The sequence below is a fragment of the Chrysemys picta genome, chromosome 3, assembly GCF_011386835.1.
Source record: "Chrysemys picta bellii isolate R12L10 chromosome 3, ASM1138683v2, whole genome shotgun sequence".
Taxonomy (NCBI): Eukaryota; Metazoa; Chordata; order Testudines; family Emydidae; genus Chrysemys; species Chrysemys picta.
In genome coordinates, this window is record NC_088793.1 from 44,501,107 (window position 1) to 44,523,256 (window position 22,150).

At 37.7% G+C, this 22,150-nt stretch overlaps 1 protein-coding gene across 5 annotated transcripts in view; it reads right to left on the bottom strand.

Moving 5' to 3' along the window:
* The window catches only part of CSMD1 (CUB and Sushi multiple domains 1), a 1,932,406-nt gene that overhangs the window by 483,226 nt on the left and 1,427,030 nt on the right, over positions 1-22,150 (bottom strand). For all 5 annotated transcript variants that reach the window (XM_008163737.4, XM_005289701.5, XM_065587776.1 and 2 more), the window contains 5 exons: positions 20,755-20,937; positions 17,729-18,055; positions 16,694-16,888; positions 13,553-13,691; positions 7,788-7,975 (listed from right to left, as the gene is read on the bottom strand). In XM_008163737.4, coding sequence (XP_008161959.2) covers positions 7,788-7,975; positions 13,553-13,691; positions 16,694-16,888; positions 17,729-18,055; positions 20,755-20,937 — 1,032 coding nt within the window. The remainder of the gene's footprint in view (positions 1-7,787; positions 7,976-13,552; positions 13,692-16,693; positions 16,889-17,728; positions 18,056-20,754; positions 20,938-22,150) is intronic.

Here is a 22,150-nt window from a genome sequence, read left to right on the forward strand (position 1 = left end):
ACTGATAGCCCTCGGCATCTTCTGGGTGCTTGGCAGAAAATACTGGGCGCTTGGCAGAAAATAGCATACTACGACTGATAGCCATCATCATCAAGACAGTTCGATAGGACTGAGCATGTCTGCCCAGGTGCCCATGATTGACAACCACTGCAGTACGATGACGACGGATACCAGTCATAATATACCATCTTCTACCAAAAAGCAAGGGGCTGCTGTTGTGTGCAATGCAGCCCCTCGTCTGCCAGCCCCACATCTGCCAGCACCCAGATCGCCGATGAAGGCTACCAGTCATACTGCACCGTCTACTGCCAAAAGGCAATTAGCTGCTGCTGTGTAGCAATGCAGTACCACGTCTGCCGGCACCCAGAGGACATATGGTGACGGTGAGCTGAGCTGAGCTGAGCGGGCTCCAGGCTTGCCGTGGTATGTTGTCTGCACAGGTAATCCAGGTAAAAAGGCGCGAATCGATTGTCTGCCGTTGCTCGGACGGAGGGGGAGGTGCCTGACGACATGTACCCAGAACCCCCCGCGACACTGTTTTGCATCATTCAGGCATTGGGATCTCAACCCAGAATTCCAATGGGCGGCGGAGACTGCGGGAACTGTGGGATAGCTACCCACAGTGCAATGCTCCGGAAGTCGACGCTAGCCTTGGTACTGTGGACGCGGTCCACCAACTTAATGCACTTAGAGCATTTTATGTGGGGACACACACAATCGTCTGTATACAACCGATTTCTATAAAACCAGCTTCTATAAATTCGACCTAATTTCATAGTGTAGACATACCCTCAGTATTTGAGGAGGAAAAAATCTGCAGATCTTAAATTTTTCACTGATGTCTATTTACATTGGGCATGAAAAACAATTTATTATATGAATAATGAAAACTAGGGCAATCCTAACATGGACTCACCTTACATTATTTTCCATATTAGCTCTATCAGAAATATTTTGTTTACATTCAAGCTCTTAATCATTTAATTGTTAGTTGCAGCAGGGTGGAGTCAGAGCTTCTGATCCTGGGGGCAGTGTGGCTCTGGGTGGGGGGGCTCAGGACTTCTGCCCCATGGGAGCACGAGGGCTCAGGGCTTTAGACCTGGGGGGAGTTCTTGGGCTTCAGCCCCACAGCTCCGGTCCTGGCTTCAGCCTCACAGGGGGGGAGAGGGAACCATGACTTAGGGCTTCAGCCCCACAGCTCCGTTCCCAGCTTCTGCCCCGTGGGGGCTCAGGACTCCCCGGAGCTCCGCTCCTGGTTTCAGCTGGCGGGGGGGAGGAGTGCCATGGCTCAGGGGTTTAGCTATGGAGGGAGTGCTGTGGCTGAAACCGGTGATCCCCCTGTGGGGCTAAAATCAGCAGTGTAGAGGTTTTGGCTCAGAGACCCTGCCCCCCTCATTTTTTTTTCTTTTAGCTGTGTGAACATACCCAAGATTCATGGGTCTGTTCACCCAAAAAATGGAAGAGCTGATGCCACTCACATTTGATTGTCCAGCCTGGAGTTTCTCAGAACATGTTCAAGTGATCTTTAGTTGCATGCATGGTGTGGAGGCAGGTAATCAAGCCATCTAGAAACTGTTATATATACTCTTAAGACAAAGGAATTGATAAAACCCTAATTAAAAAAACAGCTTCTGAACTTTTAAATGGGAAAAAAAAGAACAAGCAAACAAGAAAAAAAAAACCTTGCACTTAAAAAAAAAAAAAAAAAAAAGGATGGGAAGGGATAGCTCAGTGGTTTGAGCATTGGCCTGCTAAACCCAGGGTTGAGAATTCAATCCTTTAGGGGGCCACTTAGGGATCTGGGGCAAAATCAGTACTTGGTCCTGCTAGTGAAAGCAGGGGGCTGGATTCGACCTTTCAGTGTCCCTTCCAATTCTATGAGATAGGTATATCTCCTTATATCATATTATATTAACTGTTGATTTGTCTTAGAGAATTACTCTGTATTCTCTTTCCAAGAAGAAATATCCTTCCAGGTAACCTGTGCAGAGGGCTACAAGTCACAAGAGTCAATGGACATCAGCACCTACCTTTGTTTTGGTCTGAACGGGCTAGGCGGGAGGGATCCAGCCCAAAGAAGGGTGAGTTGCAAAAGTGGGCAATTTACCAAGGGGCAACTGAGAGACCCAAGAGAGCAAAGTGGGGCAAGAGTTTTTAAAGATCACAAAAATGCACATCATTTGTTCCTGACAATGTTGAAATATTTACCAGTAGTTTTACCTAAGAAACATACAGACACTGTACTAACATTTTGGTTGAGATACATAGTAGTCAGTCTACAAGGCATTTCATTAATTTTCCATAAGACATATTAATAAATGACATCAAAAGGCCAGAATACAGATATTAAAGATTTGGAGTTAATGAATTATCTACAGATCTTAAGTAGTTTTCTATATATTCAGTCTTAGAGACTCACATTTTTATTTAAGGCTTTATTCTGATGATATTTTACTTTAATTAATATTATGGTAGCATCAGTATCAACTTACTAAAGTTTTAATTTTTCACTTACGCGGTATTAAGATACCTAAATTTCACATTTTAATGATTGAGTTCAGTCTTCCGATTTACTACAAATATTGTTTAGAAAACAACTGAATTTCCCATGGCATTTCTGGATAAAATACGTATTAACATTTCCAGAAGAAAAACAATTACTCTCTTTTTTGTTTTGTTTTTAAATTTAGCCCTGACACTTTTTTGCAGCAGTTGACAGGAACTCAAAATATGACACACCTATTATTGTGATACCCTGGACCCAAACCACTTTTGAAATATTACAATTAAATAGGAAAAAAAATATTCTCCTCCTTTGCCAAACCCTTTTTCACATACACCAAGAAAAGCTGACAAATATACTGTGTATGCCACGTGTTCAAGATCTTCTACAGTACTTCTCTGGCTCCATGCCTCACATAGAGAATCCAGCCAGCCCCTGATTGTCATGAGGAATGGATATAGGCCAGGCATAAGGGACCCCTGATCCGGAAACCTGTTCCCTACCTCTCCGCAGATCTGTTTCTGGGGCATAGTCTGTAGTTCTTTGGATAGATGGCTGGCATTTCTGACTGCAGATTGCTGAAATGCATTACCAACCAGCCCCTAAACCTATGCTTCTTTCTTCCCTCCTCATCCATTGCCTCCTGCACACATCTCTTGACCTGATAAGGTTCACCAATGAGAGCCCTGCTCTGAAAAAATATGGACAGCTGGTGGCATTATCATATCAAATATACTAAAAGTGGCACATGAACAAGCTAGAAGGGAAGGGAGTTTTAGTAAAACTTTTTAAAACTGCTTTTTGCTAATTTTTGCTAATGCAGGTTTAACTCAAATGCCTGGCAAATTGTTAGGAGAAAAAAAAATCTTTCTGAAAGATTGAAAGTGCTGGGCTCAGAAAGTCTCACTCCAAGTATTTGGTCCTCCAGCAAAAACAAGGAAAATAGATTTGATATTCCTGATATTTCTGAAGTTTTATAGATATCTATCTAGCTACCTAGATAGATATAGATAGCTATGGGAGAAGGAAAAATAAGTGTTCATACCTACTTCATACAACTAAAAGCAAACCCGTTTTGTTTGCAGGTAACCTTTAAAGGAAGAAAAAAATGCTTCATTTATGGCTCTGATCTGTGCTTAACAGGAGCCCATGTGAAAAACTTTGCAAGTTGGAGTTCTGCTGCTTTTGATATCAAAAGAATATCTTTGTTCAAATGCTATCTATGGGATTTGTATATAAAAGAAGACTAGGATCATTTATTAGCCCTGTATAATTTTGTACTCTCAAAAGACCTAGCCCAGCTTCTTGGGTCCCTGTGCACTAATATTTCACTATATCAATTTTTGCAGACTACTTCAAGAAACAGCTTTGAAAAACTGATGCTACCTGTGGTCAAGAATTCATTTTTTTATAACTGAAAAAGAGAATATCAGAATATTCATATTAATAATAAAGCTGGTCAAAATTATGTAATGATCCAGGATAGAGTAGGTCCCAAACTTTATTCTTTAATTATTTATTGGTTTTCTTTTTTTTTTTTTAAGGAGACTCACCTATGTAAACTTTTGACATGGTTACAAATACAATAAATTAATGTGTTTTAATATGGAAGAAAAAAACACCACCAATCTCAGAAATTACAGCAATAATCAAATAACTTTGCAACTTGAATGTAATGAAAGAAGTCCCCCACTTTTCCTCTACAAAACACCTCAAGCTGGGTTTAGTTCTTCCACTGCCTTCTTAAACATATGGGCCTTCCACCACGTTCTGCAAGTCAATAGATTCAAGCTATTTCAGGTCAAGAAGGAAGGTATATTGCAAGGAAAGGGACCCTTATAAAGTGCACTACCCCTGGCCCCTCCGCAGAAGCCCTCTCTCTTTTATATTGAGGGGCATTGAGTATGAGCACACTGCAGATCACACCTGCAGCAACATGGCAGGGCCAAGAAGAAATCTCTCAGGGCTTGTCTATAGGGAGAGTTATACCAATATAGTTATATTATTATAGTTACATCAATGTATTTATACCAGTGTAACTTCTCGTGAGGAAGCACCTATTCCAGAATAAGATAAAAAAAAAAAGAAAAGAAAACCTCTTCCAAAGTGACAAACTAAAATTAAACAAGGCATTCTAAATCCAGAATATGAAAGCCCACGTGGGGAGTTATACCCATACAACAGTATGGTATTGTTATAATGTTCCCAAGTTCTCGGGTAGGTAGATCCAAAGCCATTTAGGGCTTTTAAGGTCAATAGCAACACTTTATTTAAACACCTTAAATTCCATCTGGAAATCTATAGATAGCCACTGGAAATCAAGAAGCACTACTTTAATATGCTTATGGTGAAACACTCGACAAGCTGGCAAAAAGCAGGTTGCTGCATTTTACACAAGCTTTAGTTTCTGAAAGAATTTAAGATAGTCCCTCATAGAGCATATTGCTTTAATCAAATTAGGAGGTGACAAAGACATGAACTACAGTGGTGAGAGATGTATCAGAAAAAAGGGTGCAGCCTCTACCCCAGACTGTACCCTGCGGGGTGTCATATTGTTATTAAAAGCTGGCCATTTATTGCAGTAGTTCAGTCTATTATAACATTTGTAGTATTTCTTATTCTAAGTTCAGAGAAAAGTGCAAATACAGTTCAAAATTTGCATTAAACCATGATGAATATTTTAAAGAGTGACAACTGTAATAGAAATAGATTTCATACTTTGCATACCTATTGAAAACCAGTGCTTTATAAACTCCATATTGTGTCTTTGTAAATCTGTACACCCCTCACCCACCCACCCACAAGAAATACTATTCTTCAAAGCTTTCTGTGTAACAATAAAAATATAATAGGCATAATGCCACTTTTCTACCTAAACTTATAAACTTAATGTAGATCACTAGAAAGATATTATCATAAAAAGAGCAAAACACTATGATTTCCCTTCCTTATATCTAACTTAGATTGATTCAACATTAATCAGATTTGGTATATTTTTGCTAAACCAAAGTATTTCATTATTACCTAGGAATATACCAGGCACTGAACCTATATAAGAATACAGTGAGCTTCAGCACTGTTGCAGTACTGTACTTTCTGTGTTGAAAGAGAAAAAGAACAAACAATCGACAATATGAAAGAATTACTAAAATGCTAGAATGGGCACTAGTTTTTCCAGTCTAATTCTGGAACAGAGATAAAATTGTTATTGTAGATGCTGCAGGAAGAGTCATATATATGCTGTAGAGACATACAGAAAAAATATAGAAATGCTAAAGTTATATTTTTATAACCTTCTACATTAAATGTTTCTTTTCTAGCTAAAACACCACTAATACAGAAAGCCAATGTGGTTTTAAAAGCTTTTCAGAAATTGTTCTAACAAATAAATAGAAATAGTATTTTACTTTATTGAAGGCAGATTCATTCTGATACCAGAACTTCTCTATATAGTATTTCTTAGATAACCTCTTGGTTTTTCAAGTGCTATTGTTGGCACTTCAGGACCTAGAATTTAAAGAGTTTGCAGAGCTATTGGAGTGCCTCAACTCTGATCTTCATAACTGCCTGATTTCTAATCTCTTAATGCCACTGGCCAAATCCTACAGACAGTCATTCAGCTCAAACCCTTTTGTCCTTCACTGTCTCACAAGCAGCTGTAGCTGCTCCCCCTCCCCTTTCTCACTCAGCAACCTGACCTGATTCCCTCCATAAAAAACACCTACCTACTGTTCTTTGTCTCCAACATGCCACCACCAATCTGGTGCTATTGCTCCCGTTCTAAATACCACAACCCACTCAAGCACTGACACTAGTTTCAAACTCACTCCCCTCCATGCCTGAATCAGAAATGAGTGTTCAGAAGCACTTTTTCGGTCTGGAGGGAGCCATGAAATGGACACTATGGCATACAACCCTGTGGCTCTAGATTTCCTATAGATTACAGAGAGGTTTCCAGACAATATTGATGGTTGAAAATAATACTACACATTTATACACACACACACACACACACACACACACACACACACACAAACAGTACCTTAGGGCTTGTTTACATGGCACTGCAGACCAGACTATGCAGGTCTTGATTTTAACTGCCCAGTTTAGACTCTGATGATGCAAATTAAAAGGTACCTAGTTCACCTTAACATAGTCCTATGTTACATGGGGCATGTAAAGCACAACACTTTAGAGCGCTCTACAAATCACACCCCTCTGACTCCGGACTGTGCCATGCAGACAAGCCTTAAGAAACAGAGTCCTCTCTGGAGTGGAGTACTGAAGTCAACTGGAACACAGCACAGTGTTCAAGAGTAGAAGATGGGACATTTTGGCCAGGGATATTAGGATAAACCTCTGCTCCTACAAAAAGTGCCACAGAGCTGAACTGCCATTATGCGGAGACAGGAATTTTAGTATTGTCTTATCCCATGAATACTCAGGCTTTTCTGGTACTTCAGTCCTGTTCCATGTTTAGTGTAAAGATTGTTAATTATTATTATTATTATTATTATTGGACAGATTTTGATATTCTCATGCTGGATAAGATCTTACTGCTTAAGCATTCAATTGATTTCTGTTGTGTAAATAAAACTTTGTGCATTACAGGCACATTGATACCTCTGTCTGCCCTGTCATTTTTAGGTCAGAAAGTGTTGGCCTACATTTGCACAAAATACACACATGTGTAAATACATTGCAAGTATATAAATATAAATATGATTTCATAATATAATTACATATATGTAACTATCTACATAGGACAACATTTTTCAAACCCAGGTGCCTAAAATTATACTCTTACATTAAAATTAGCCTGACTTTCAGAGATGCTGAGCACCTACATGTATACAGACATGTATACAAAGCTCTACAGACAATCCCTAAAAATCACATCATTACAGTTATTTGTGGGATTCACAAAGAGATCATTTATTTATTTGCATTGTGGTATTGCTTAGAGGGCCAATCAGGGATCATGGCCCTATTGTGCTATTATATATCACACATAAAATGAAGAGACGATCCCTGTCTCAAAAAGTTTATAATCCAACGGCCAGATTCTGACACCTTGTTCTTGCTGCTTAGCACCTTACTCCATGACAGTGAGTAAAATTTTTCAACATGATTATAGGTTTCAGAATCCGTTCCTAAGTAAGATATGGGGTAAACATCATTTGATCTTAGGCAAATATATTTATGATAATTTATTTGTATATAATGTTTCCTATTTTTTTTTTAATATTTAAATAAAAATGTGTCAGAGAAATCTCAGACTTACTCTCATAGTGAATTAGGAAGCCAACGCTGGAACGACTATTGTCCGTAGTGAATAGCAGATACATGTAATTGCCAGTACTGATAAGGAACTGTGGTGCTTGTGTACCATGATATTCTCCAATTAATGGTGATGAGTTTGCTGGACCATCTCTAACTTCCAAAGTATCATAATTAACTTCCGTCTGAAATCTGAAAAGGAACACACCAAATTAGTGTATAAACAGAGTAAAAATGTAACTTTCAGAAAATGTTAGAACTCCAATGTAACTGTGACCAAGAATTTCAGATAATATATAATTCAGAATGTCTACAGACACATCAAAATAATTAAAATTAAGGAAGGGTCAGGTTTTTTCTTCCTCTCTTCTAGTCCTTTCTTCCCTCAGTTCTGACCTATTGGGCAATCTGAAGCAAATCACTTTACATTTTCTGTGCCTTTTTGCCCCTTCAAATCTTTGTCTGTCTGCAAAGTGATTTGCCCCAGATCACACAGCAGGTCCTAACTAACTATAAAATCTAAGTCTCTTATGTCCCAGTCTAGTATCATATCCAGTAGACCACAGTGCTTCATGAATCTGAATTCAGTATGCTTAGAAGTGTGGCTACGTATGCAATCATTCTCTGCTAGTCATTCCTGTATTAAATGAACACAGGTTTGTCCTATCTCTAGCCTCAGTATTGGCAGGCATGCTGCACAGCAAACACTTTTCTCAACTGTTTGTGGTTATATCAGATAGCCTTATGAACTAGGAAACCTGAACCTTGTACATGTCAGTTTGAGAGCATTCATGTAGAAACAGACGTCTGTCATTTTGTAAGATTTATATTTTGTGGCCAGGTATGAAAAATATACGATAACTGACATTTTATGTAACTCTCCTATGGAGATGATTGGTTTAATCTCTGGGGGCAAGAAACCCTGTCTTCCTGTACAAAAGAACATGGTTTTTGAAAGCAAATATCCTCCAACTGTCTTAACAAAATGAGAAACACATCATTAGTGGGCCAGGGAGAACGAAAACTGAATTCTTGTTGTTACAGAGGACTGAAAATAAGGAATGTGTGGAATTGTGTCAACCGAGCAAATGAGAATAACACTCTTTTTTGTAAATTGTTTTAATTTAACAAGTAACCAAAAATTATGTTAAGAAAGAATTATGTTTTGTAAGGTTTCAGAATAGCAGCCGTGTTAGTCTGTATCCGCAAAAAGAAGAACAGGAGGACTTGTGGCACCTTAGAGACTAACAAATTTATTAGAGCATAAGCTTTCGTGGACTACAGCCCACTTCTTCGGATGCATATAGAATGGAACATATATTGAGGAGATATATATACACACATACAGAGAGCATAAACAGGTGGGAGTTGTCTTACCACCTCTGAGAGGCCAATTAATTAAGAGAAAAAAAACTTTTGAAGTGATAATCAAGCTAGCCGAGTACAGACAGACAGTTAGATAACAAGTGTGAGAATACTTACAAGGGGAAATAGATTCAATGTTTGTAATGGCTCAACCATTCCCAGTCCTTATTCAAACCGGCGTTGATTGTGTCTAGTTTGCATATCAATTCTAGCTCAGCAGTTTCTCGTTGGAGTCTGTTTTTGAAGTTTTTCTGTTGTAATATAGCCACCCGCAGGTCTGTCACTGAATGACCAGACAGGTTAAAGTGTTCTCCCACTGGTTTTTGAGTATTTTGATTCCTGATGTCAGATTTGTGTCCATTAATTCTTTTGCGTAGAGACTGTCCGGTTTGGCCAATGTACATGGCAGAGGGGCATTGCTGGCACATGATGGCATATATCACATTGGTAGATGTGCAGGTGAACGAGCCCCTGATGGTATGGCTGATGTGATTAGGTCCTATGATGATGTCACTGGAATAGATATGTGGACAGAGTTGACATCGGGGTTTGTTACAAGGATAGGTTCCTGGGTTAGTGGTTTTGTTCAGTGATGTGTGGTTGCTGGTGAGTATTTGCTTTAGGTTGGGGGGTTGTCTGTAAGCGAGGACAGGTCTGTCTCCCAAGATCTGTGAGAGTAAAGGATCATCTTTCAGGATAGGTTGTAGATCTCTGATGATGCGCTGGAGAGGTTTTAATTGGGGGCTGAAGGTGACAGCTAGTGGTGTTCTGTTATTTTCTTTGTTGGGCCTGTCTTGTAGGAGGTGACTTCTGGGTACTCGTCTGGCTCTGTCAATCTGTTTTTTCACTTCAGCAGGTGGGTATTGTAGTTTTAAGAATGCTTGATAGAGATCTTGTAGGTGCTTGTCTCTATCCGAGGGATTGGAGCAAATGCGGTTATATCTTAGAGCTTGGCTGTAGACAATGGATCGTGTGGTGTGTCCTGGATGGAAGCTGGAGGCATGTAGGTAAGTGTAGCGGTCAGTAGGTTTCCGGTATAGGGTGGTATTTATGTGACCATCGCTTATTAGCACAGTAGTGTCCAGGAAATGGACCGCTTGTGTGGATTGATCTAGGCTGAGGTTGATGGTGGGATGGAAATTATTGAAATCATGGTGAAATTCCTCAAGGGCTTCTTTTCCATGGGTCCAGATGATGAAGATGTCATCAATGTAGCGCAAGTAGAGTAGGGGCGTTAGGGGACGAGAGCTAAGGAAGCGTTGTTCTAAGTCAGCCATAAAAATGTTGGCATATTGTGGGGCCATGCGGGTACCCATAGCAGTGCCGCTGACTTGAAGGTATATATTGTCCCCAAATGTGAAATAGTTGTGGGTGAGGACAACAGAAAAACTTCAAAAACAGACTCCAACGAGAAACTGCTGAGCTAGAATTGATATGCAAACTAGACACAATCAACGCCGGTTTGAATAAGGACTGGGAATGGTTGAGCCATTACAAACATTGAATCTATTTCCCCTTGTAAGTATTCTCACACTTGTTATCTAACTGTCTGTCTGTACTCGGCTAGCTTGATTATCACTTCAAAAGTTTTTTTTCTCTTAATTAATTGGCCTCTCAGAGGTGGTAAGACAACTCCCACCTGTTTATGCTCTCTGTATGTGTGTATATATATCTCCTCAATATATGTTCCATTCTATATGCATCCGAAGAAGTGGGCTGTAGTCCACGAAAGCTTATGCTCTAATAAATTTGTTAGTCTCTAAGGTGCCACAAGTCCTCCTGTTCTTCTTTTTATGTTTTGTAGGTAATGATGATATAACAAGAACAAACTTCCCAGTCAGACCCATTATACTTTATATATCTATTAGTATGAATGTATAAATCCATTAAAAACTATCCCTCACACAAAAAAATCAGCAAAAGGCAAAGGATATTTAGGTCTTAGCTTAGTTTTCTCTTACCACTCAATTTATATTTCTTACTTTTCAGAAGCCCATAAAAAGAGGAACAAACTCATTCAGAATTAAAGGAGTCTCTATGTTCTCCTAACTGTCACAAAGGTAAGTAAATGATTGTCCTAAGCCTCTGAGAGGTTGTCTTTACTGCAGAGTTAACTTGGTCTCCTACTCGGATGTTGCCCTTCATCTATCCCTGCCCCCTACACAAAACTCTCTAATCCAAGTTCAGTGGTGTTTTCAACCCAGGCTGTCTGGTGCTGGATGCTAAAACCCAGGTGATGCTTTAATTTGGGCTGGTAATCCACAAGTCACCTATGTGTTAGTATTGTTAAAACAGATATTACAGTTATAAGAATATGTTTAGTGTTTCAACTTTATGAAATGTTTGTAGTATGCTGCAGGCATTAATCTTTCTTATAACATCTGCGCCCTATGTTTTTAGGTCATATTTAAATGTTTGCTCTGTAACTTTATAAGTGTTTGCTCCAAAACTGTAAACCCCACAGTCAGGAGACGAGCATTACCAAGTGCAAAATACTGGTTTACCATAAGAGATGTTATTGCCTATTCAACAAAAGAAGGCCCATAGACACGAGAAAAGCCATTGTCCCAGAAGGACAGACAAGTTTCCCATGATTCATTGGGAAATAATCTAAATGTCTCAGGTTACTGCAGCATAAAAACCCCGGCATAAGTAATTAGCAATGCACCAGTGGGCACAGCAAAATGATCTGCCTGCCACCCATCACACTAAGCCATATAATAGCTGAGTCTGAAAAAGCTGATGGCCAGAAAACAGAAAAAAAAAGATCTATGCCATCTTTACCAAAGAAAAGTATAATATTCAAAAAGAAGACAACTGTTATTTTTCTTGTCACAACACCCAATGCAAGGATATTATTTTCTCCTTATTGGGGATCAGAAAGAGAGAGAGAGAGAAGCTATATCACACATATACCAGCTACTCAAATACAGCCTCTCTCCAATATCATTTCTGTTGTTTTGATTTTCGTTTGGCTGATCAGTGGGATTGGTCTATTATTTTATTCTGAATCATTAATTTATATATCTATCTATGTTGCAACACACTAACAGTTGTGTATTTGGGAAGCTAGTCATGAAGAGGCTGGATGAGTCCTGTGTCAGCTTGTGCTGCTGAGGGTGTTGGCATTCGTGATTCCCTGCATCATAGCTTCTCCTGTTTTTGATTTGCTGTATTGTGCCTAGCCCCTCCAGAGGATGGCATCCTGAAAGGAACTTGTTATCCTTCACTCATATTCAGAATGAAAGACAAATCAGAATTTCCAGGCCAACTCATTCTGAACATATAATCAGCCAATGATTTTTCATTGCCCTTGCAGGAGTTACTAAGAAGACCTGAACTGCAGAAGGTTTCACTATGAAACAGTAAGTTGGAGTATCCAATCCTTTGCTGCTACCTCTGAACTATTTCAATGCACTCTGGGCTGCTAAGGTGCATTTGATCTGGCAAAATCAAAACCACCAGTGAGCTTATTTACATATCAAATGCTGTTCTCACTGTCAGAAGGGCTAGAGAATTTTATTTTGGTAACTGAAGGTGTGGATTGTAAGACTTACAGTAAAATATAAAATCCTCTATTTTCCAAATCTAGAGAAAATACTTAAATTACCTATAAAATTTATACTTTTGCCTTGTTAGATACTGATCTTATTAATCTATGAACAATTTATTAACCTTAGATGATATCAGTATGGCAAGATTATTTTTTTAAGAAGTACTAAGGTTTTCCAACTGAGTCTTGTTCTGTTTGGGCAGCAAAGACTAAATGAACAAGCAACATATCTTTGTTACCCTTCTTGGGGTTCAATAGTTATTACAGCACTTGTGTTAGGCGGAAAGAGTAAGAACCTTGACAGGAAACAGACTCAATTATGCTATCATTAGCTTCCAAAAGCATAACAGTTGTAAAGAAACTCTATACGAAGAATTACAGGTCTTTAATTGTAAATCTGCCAGGAAGACTGACCCATCATCTAAACTAAACTAAAACTAAACTTTACCATTAAAAAAGAAAAGAGTGCCTAGACCAAAAATAGTGATTTACAACTTGAACCTTCAAGGAAAGGGGATCAAATTTTTCTCCCAGTAATGCTGGTGTAAAGTTGGAGTAGCTCAGTCAGATGCTCTGCTCTTGCTTGTACCATTATAAATCCAATGCTACTTGCTTGATTTCAAGAGATTTACATTGGCACAAATGAGAGCAGAATTTGGTACAGTGCATGTGTGTGTCTCTACTGAAAGTTCACAATTCTTAAATCAGAGCACAAAATCAGAGATTTCTACTAGGAGCAGCTAATGCAGTGTTCCTCCATATCCCCCACTCCTTTCCTTTTGCTTTCAACATGTGTGTGCTGTGTTTGTGTTGAGATAGGTCTTGTTGTTTGACTTCTCTCTAGTTCTCACCTGTCAAAGGTGATCTTAATAGAATGTCCTGGTCTTGCTTCAATCACCCATTCACAATTTAGCGAGTCCTTGTAATATCCTGGCCATCCTGGTGGCAAGATAACCCCATTCGATCCTGTCAAATGTCCACCACATGGTGCTGGGAAATAAAAGCATATATATGTAGTGAAATATATACCTATAAATTACAGTTAAATGGGCTGATAAATCACACACACATACACACACACACTGTTCAGTTAACTGTTAAGAAAATCTGAAAAGCAAGAATAAATGACATGTATTATATGAGAAAAGTAATCCTGCCCACACCCCTCTCTCTGAATGGCATAATTCCTGACATCATGTCTTGTCAGAGCTCATTTAGGACTTGATTCTTCAAACCTTTCTGAGTAGTAGGTGGAGTAGGACATTACTTCATAAATAGTGATTTTGTTCGACTATGCACCATAGGTTTGTGTGGAATGGTACACAGATAAAAGAACAAGGACTCACAATTTATGGGACTGATTCTGCCACCTTTGTTCATACTGAGTAGTACCTTATTGGGTGCGTAATAATTGAAGTCAGTAGAAATGCTTGTCTTAAAGATCTTATAAAAAGGTCTGGAAGCAGTGTAACAGGACTCTAAAAACCTCAGATCCAGACAGGGGAGAAATGCCCCAGCACAGGAACTGAGGAAGAAGCTGTAAGGCGGTCTTCTAAAAACCCCTCCCAAGCTGTGCTGTAGAGTATGTATTAGGGGTGAGGCTGGGGGCAAGAGAAGCTTATCGAGAGTGGATCACAGCACACAGCTCTGGGGAGATTCCAAGAGCCAATGAAGCCCATAGGAATCAGGGGATAGGCTGCCATAATTTAGATATGCTATCCCAGGGCTGTTTATGTTACACCAAGGGCCAAGGAGCTGCCCAGGATTTGGAGGGTATTAAAGATGACTTAAAGGCACCTTAGCTCCACCTCCCTCTTGACTGAGAGTTCTGTGATGCACTGTGCAAAATCTTACTCCAAGTCTTCAGTCTCTTCAAACAGTGCCAGGAACACCAATAATGCCATATACAAATTAATAATAATATGAAGCTATGACATGTGAATTAATGGTCATATCTTTACTATATTGTTTGTAACAGACACTGAATTCACAAGGGATTATTCTGATTTTACTCAAGATTTATGCTAGTATAGTTTTACTGATCTCAGTACAGTTTTCCCTGAATTACATTAGTTCGAATAAGTACAGATTCAGGCCCATGGATGAAATATTAGCTAGCAGAATGTTACTAGTCTGTACTCTCTTAAAGCTGACAAAAAGTGCAATTTATCCTATATTCTTTTAAAAAAATCAATTTAGTCTTATTAAAACTTTGTTGATCTGCACCAGATAACGCATTATCCTGTGCAGAAGAACTTTTCACAGATCACTTATTACGATGATTGCTAAATGTGCTTGAAAGCAGAACATAACAGAGTAGCTCAATCAAGTCATGGGCATGCACAATCAGACCAGATTATCTCCAAACTAGCCTGAAACAATGGACACTTGGTTTATAACTACCATCAGAAAAGAGAAACCTTTTGTCAGAAGAAAAAAAAATCTACACTAAGAAATAGCTTTTCAATAAATGACATTTTTATTTTAAGTTGAAAGAACTGCACTTACTGAAAAACTATTAGTCTTTTAGATTGATGAATTAAGACCCTAATCCTGTTCCTATTGAAATCAATGACAAATGTCCTACAAGATTCAGTGGGAGAAGGATAAAACCCTACAGATGTATTTCCTTAAAGACAATCATTTCAGTATTTGTTTCTCCCTGCTCATTCTTTCCCTGTGCTCTCAACATGGTTTCTTTGCTTGTGCACCAATGAAAACTTTCTAATGAAGTTTTACGAAGAGGATATTGAATCCTGAACCAATTATGTGTATAGAATTTAAAAATCAGAAAACTTTGTTTGATGAAGAAACCCCCTCGGAATAGACTGTTCTTGCTCTAGGCAAAAACTGCTCCATTGAGCAATTGATTACATGGCCCTATTAAGATTATGAATCTTGCTAGTGCAGCATTTAAGCTTACATCTAACACATCTTAAATTGCTGCCAGCTTTTCTCAGTATCTCTAAATTTCTTAAAAATGCACACTATCTTTCAAGAAATGAATTCTTGCACAGCCAGAATACTGACAGAAATATGGGCCAGATCCTTAGTTGGTGTAAGTCAGTGTAGCTTCACTGACATCAATAGAACTATGATGATTTACACCACGAAGGTCTAGCCCTATATCTACAAAAATATATCAGTGAGTATCTGGAACTATCTGAGGTCAGAGGCCATGCAACTTCTTGACCACAATGTTTACATAAGAAAAATAGTTACTTGCTTCTTGGCTTAAGTTTGTGTAATGCCCTGCCACTTAGCCATTAGAAAATAATGGATTTGGCCTATTATGACTTTATATTTCTATATTATATTTGGCACAGCACAGTGAGATAGTGTTCTGTATATCTGATCTAATTAATATCTTTTCCTAGGCCAGGCTAAGAAAACAAAGTTGGAATTTTCAGGCCAAGTAATTTTGGAGACATAATGAACATTTAGGAATTTCTCTCTCTCTCTCTCACACACACACACAGACACGTACATTTTCAAAGTACCAGTATTTTTAAAACGTATTTTTCTTGGAATTTTGGTAAAAATGAAGGAAACTGCCCCATGACAACATGTGACATTCAAAATTTCAGGGGGATATGTTTGTTTTGGGGAAGTTATAGGTAGAATATACAAATCAGGCTTATAATAGGAAGCTAGCTTCAGTCTAAACTATAGGGCAGCTACCACCATTCCATTATATGCCATATATATCTAAATTACCATATCCTTTCACAGCTAATAGACAAAGGTGGTGGTCAAAACTTCAACACATTTACAACAAAAAGTTTTCAAGTGATACTCTATTCTTTGAAAGATGTGTATATTGTCTTGAGATATTACATGCTATTCTCTATTCACTGAAACTATTGTAAAAAAGAGTGATAAACAAAAACCAAAACAGTCTTGATAATGTTCTAAATGTGAAAAGGCAATAAAAAATAAAATAGTTATACTATGTAAGACAGTAACTATAAAAGAAGGAGTGTGTCCCTTACCTTCACAGCGTGGGACAGTGGAGCTCCACACAACATTTCCATCCTGCATAATGCAGGTTATGGACTCAGAGCCTTGGGTTTTAACAAAGCCGTCATCACAATGAAAAGAAACAGAACTTCCCAGAAGGAATCTATCTCCAAAACGTCTTCCATTTATGGGAATTCCAGGATCATGGCACTCATTCTGACCAAAGGCTGATTTAAAAAAAAATAGAACAAAAGCACCAGATTACTTGTGCAAAAATGACATCAAAAATTCTACATTAAATCTACCCATTTTAACACAAAGTACACTTAAAATAGGTGGGATTTTTTTAACGTGTATTTAGTGCTTGGCAAGGCACCATATTGAAAGCCTTTAGACTGATTTATCCATAGGACAGGAAAAATCACAGGCTGCAGGAGAACAAGCCTTACTGCCAATTTACCTCCGACCTAAGTGGAACATCTCTTGGAGTAAGAGGGAAGTCTCCATGCCTACTCTATCCTTACCTCACCCAAAACTTCCAAAAGGGCCAGTAGTTTATAGCAAGTGTGACAGTGTTACTTACAAGACAGCATCTGTTATCAGACATCACAACAAAGAGCACCCTAGACTTAGGCACTTCAATAGATATATGAAGGAGGGGTTACCAAGTAACAGATTCAAGTATACATTTTTACACACATCATACTAGTTTCTTATTTTCAGTATTTTTCAAATTAAGAGTTATTGGTTCTGAGCTGATTATATAGTAAGAGTAAACAAACATCAGAGATTACACAGAATGTTGGAAAACTAACTGAAAACAGTAAATCTTCAGTGAAAGAGTAAGGGTGTCATATCTATGTTATATAGATACTATAACTTTTGCAATTTACATAAAATACCTCATATATCTTAAAATCACACATACAGTGGTTTTCCTTCGGAAATTTAATTATTTGTTTGTCTAAACTCACACATTCTTAATTCATCTTTGTATTATTGTGACCAAAGAAAGGGTTTAATTAAAATGTTATATTTAATATCAAACTAGACAAACAGGTGCTTACTTGTATAAGTGATATTAAAGCCTCTTCCAGTGGTAGAGTGATCTGACTGAAATTCAAGTCTTACTATGTGCCCACTGCTAGCCAGCTGGGAAGGGACCTCATTGCCAGAAAAAGTGCCAAGAGCTGGTAAATCAGAAATCCCATCATCCTTCACTGAAAGGTAGTCAAACTGAGGCTCCACATCAAAATCATTGAAAATTAGATGAATCCTGCTTCCTGGCTCCGAAATAATCAACCACACACAGTTCATGTTGTTCCCATATTCCTCAGGGTAGTTTGGTGAAAGAATAATTCCAGATGGTGTAGTAAAGTTGAAGAAGCATGAGACTAAGAGACAATAATAGACTCTCAAAATAACATTTAGCAATAATACAAAACATGTTTCTTTTTACTTTTGTTTTCTGTGGAAAATGGATGGCTTTGAAGATTGGGCTAACAAATCGTGACTCTTGCTAGCTGGAGCTTGTAATGTGATCATGTTTAATAATGTCAGACTACTTCCCTGGTCTAGCATTTATTTCAGCCTTTTTATGCATTTATGATTTTTTAGTTCTTCACATGTGGCTACATGACACTATCAAATCTTTCAAGTTATTTATTGTTAGAAACACAAACAGAATCCATTTCAAGAGAGTACATAACAATAGTGTTGTGAGCTAAGTGAATGTGCATAAAAGTAGTGGAGTCTGAATGCATGTCTGCTGGTTTGAGAGTAGTAATGGAATTTGTGTGAACACTCCTGTGACAATCAAAAATGACATGTGGAGCCAATTTGTACCAGTAAAGCATAAGCTCATGTTGCAGATACTGTAAGTCTCCACTTATGTGAGGTGGTGGTCTAAAAGGTTCCAAAGAAGAATGCTCACTAAGGCCATGTCTACACTAGCGAGCTCACAGTGGCATAGCTGTACCAATGCAGACTACCATTCATGCCAGCAAAACTTCTGTCACTCAGGGGGTTGTTTTTTCACAACCCTGAGTGATATAAATGTTGCCAGTATAAGTGGTAGTGTAGACATGGCCTAATCCACTTCTAAAACAAAGGCAATATATGCTCACCTCTACTATTGGCCAACTCTGGTAAATGGTACAAGTGGGAGAAAAGGAGTGAATCATGATTCTATTTCATTCTTACACTTTTGGGATGGCTTACACTTCAAACACCACTAACCAGGGCCAATTCCCAGTATTCAGAGTTGTGGTTGGTATCTGAGCAGTGGGAACATAGAGTAAGAGGAGGGTTCATTGCACCCCACACAAGGGCTGGACCTTTTCTATCCCTTACCATGTTTCAAATTGAAATCAATGTTTTGACTGTTTAATAATACATTTTCTCTTGTCTTATAGGACGTAAATAACTTGTTTTGAAAATGTTGTTTCCAAGAGTTAAAATGTTAAGCTAAACTGATTATTGAAATGAAAAGTGCTATTACACTTTTGTGTAAATGCATGTATCTGTGTATATATATTCATACACACACACACACACACACACACAATGATTCTCAAAAGGCTGCTTCACTCTTCTGCACAACCCATTTGTTCCAAAGGGTACTGCATATGCAAATTATATCAGCTGAATGCACAAGTAATAGAATCTGTCACCTGTGCATGTCCTCTGACCTGTGGAGGAACATTGGGGGAAAAAGGGTGAATGCATGCGCAAAGTTGTGCGCACACAATTGGAGGTCTGTTGAAGCTACAGTGAAAACCTGGCCCACTGTATATAGCAGAGTTAGAAAAATAAAAAAAATAAAAAAGCCTGATCTCAATTTTAAAGCAGCTTGTAATTTTAAATACATCTTATTTTTAAAAAGAAAACTGCAAGATTACTCATTTGTGAACTATGAAAACCCAGATTTGCATCAGTTTTCATGTTTTCTGAATATTTGGTGAACCATCACTCTCACCATTACTAAAAGCAGGCATGTTTTTTAAAAGGAAAAATTGCAAAAATCCACTTCTTCTACCCTCAATAATTATAATTAAATTATTTAAATAACCTATTTGTCTTAAACATAAATTTTATAATTTTTGAAACACGCAGACAAGGAAACATAAAATAACTAGATGCATTTTAAAGCAAAGTTATTTATGACCCTAGTGTGGAAGTAGTTACACCAATATAAATCTGTTTATACCAGCATAGCTTACTCATATACGAAATGGGGAATAAGTACACTGGTAAAACAGTACTAAGGATTGTACTGGTATTACTATTTCAGTAAAACAAAAATCTCACCCCTAACCAACACAGTTAACCAACCTGTACAAAAACTGTGTGTAGACCAGTGTTAGCAACACAAGCCCCATTAACTTTGGGAATTGTGCTCCAAAGTGCTTTTGAAAATGCCCCCAACTGATAAATCCCTGTGCTACTTGTAAAACTGCAAGAAGGTGTTCATTTTCTAAAAATGGTGAAGATAGATAAAAAGCATAATTTACCTGCCCACTTGCAAAGATTTACTCTGTTTTACTTCTGAATTATATAAACTGACATCATTTAAATCCATCCAAAGTGCAAACTTGACTATAAATATTTTTTATTGGCTAAAAGAAATAAAATCACATCCACTGATCTTGCCTATCATGTTCTGTGCTCGATAACCTCATATTCCTTAAATTATTATACAACCTTATTAAGTTGTTAAAAAAAGAAAGACTTTACTGATGTGTATATGCAGAGTACTTCACCCTGCCAGAATCACTAGATACGTGCTATGATATCCTACTGAACACTTATGTGCTATTAGCAATCTCTCAATTAGGGTTTCATTCAACTCACATTTACGTTAAAAGTATTAAATGTTTCAATTAAATACAAAATGAAGGAAAGAAATCTAAAATGGCTCTACGTGATGTTCCTTGTAAATGAGCTACTACTAAGCTATCTAGTATAGTTATCACTGAACACATCTTCAAGGTCTTTTGAAATGTTTCCCTGCTGGTGAGTTGCAAATGCCAAAAAAAGGAATAGGCTTAGGTCAAGAATTTAGTAGAAAGAAAAAAATCAAAGCAATTCTTACAAACACAGCTGGGTTTGTTGCCAGACCACTGGTTATTTTGTTGGCATGTGATCATTCTCTCTCCCACAAGTTCAAAAGCTGCCTGACATTCAAAGGTAAGTGTGTCTCCATGCAGAAAACTACTGCCAGTCCTTTTTCCATATGAAGGTATTCCTGGGTCTCCACAACCTCCTTTCTCAATTTCTGAATTTGGAAGAGATAAACAAAATATTGAATCTAAACATATATTTGCATATCATGCATATTTCAATACCAGAAATGGCTTCAGACATTTAGCAGTATGTCCAGAAATAACATTTAAAAATAATAATAGACCAAAAGTTAAATTTTCAAAAGCACATAGTGACATGACTTAGGATCTAATTGAAAGTCAATGGAAATGGGAATTAGGTGTTTTTGAAAATTTTATCCCAAATAATCAAAACCAATTGCATTAACTGATATTACAATCCCTTTAGGGGTGATGTGACTGTGAAAAGTAGATAGGACACCTTCTTGTTCAGCAGATCTGCTTACCAAGCTCAATCCGGCATCATTGAAGTGAATAAATTGTTCTCCCACTGAATTCATAAGGGAAAGGATTGTGGCCTTTGCTTCCCATTATGTATATTCACTTCCTTGAGACAAAAGAGGTTTCACCACTTTTACTCCTGGTAGCAATTCATCCAATACAATCAAAGAGATGGATTATATTCTGTTTTGTGCAGCATAGAATTTAAATAGCAATTCTTTCAAACTGTGGGACCATATTTACACCTGTGTAATCCTGGTTATATCTGAGGACAGAATTTAAAACCACAGCAGTTGCTGTGATATAACCATGGATAAAAGTGGGGCTGCAGATTCAGTGATGATGATTTAGCAACAAAGAATACATCTTGACTCTCAAACCCCAATTTCAGTTTGCAGGGCTGTTAGTAACAGTATTAAAAAATAAAAACAAAAAGCATTTTACTGGACAGTCCAAGAAGCTTGCTATGTAATCAATGAAACACAATAAAGCTGAAACCCAATAATAATATGTTATACTCTAAAAAGTAGAACCACAATATTTTCCAAATACAACCAAGTACACTGGAAATAGAACAATATTTTAAATGATGGTTCCTATTAAGATCAAATGTCAATTTTGAGTAGTCATAAATATTATAATTAAAGGCATGCTGAGGATTAACTAATACTGATGTCGGATGAAGCTAAACATCAAATATGTTTGTAACTATCAGCCAGTAATTAATACAGAAATATTTTCTTATGAAACCTATGTTAAATGAGAACATTAGATGCATAAAATAGAAATATTAAATAATGAGAGAAGTAGTATTACAGTACAGTAACTAAAATGATTGTTATTGACAACTAATGCCCAATTCTATCTACACCATTAAACTAAAAG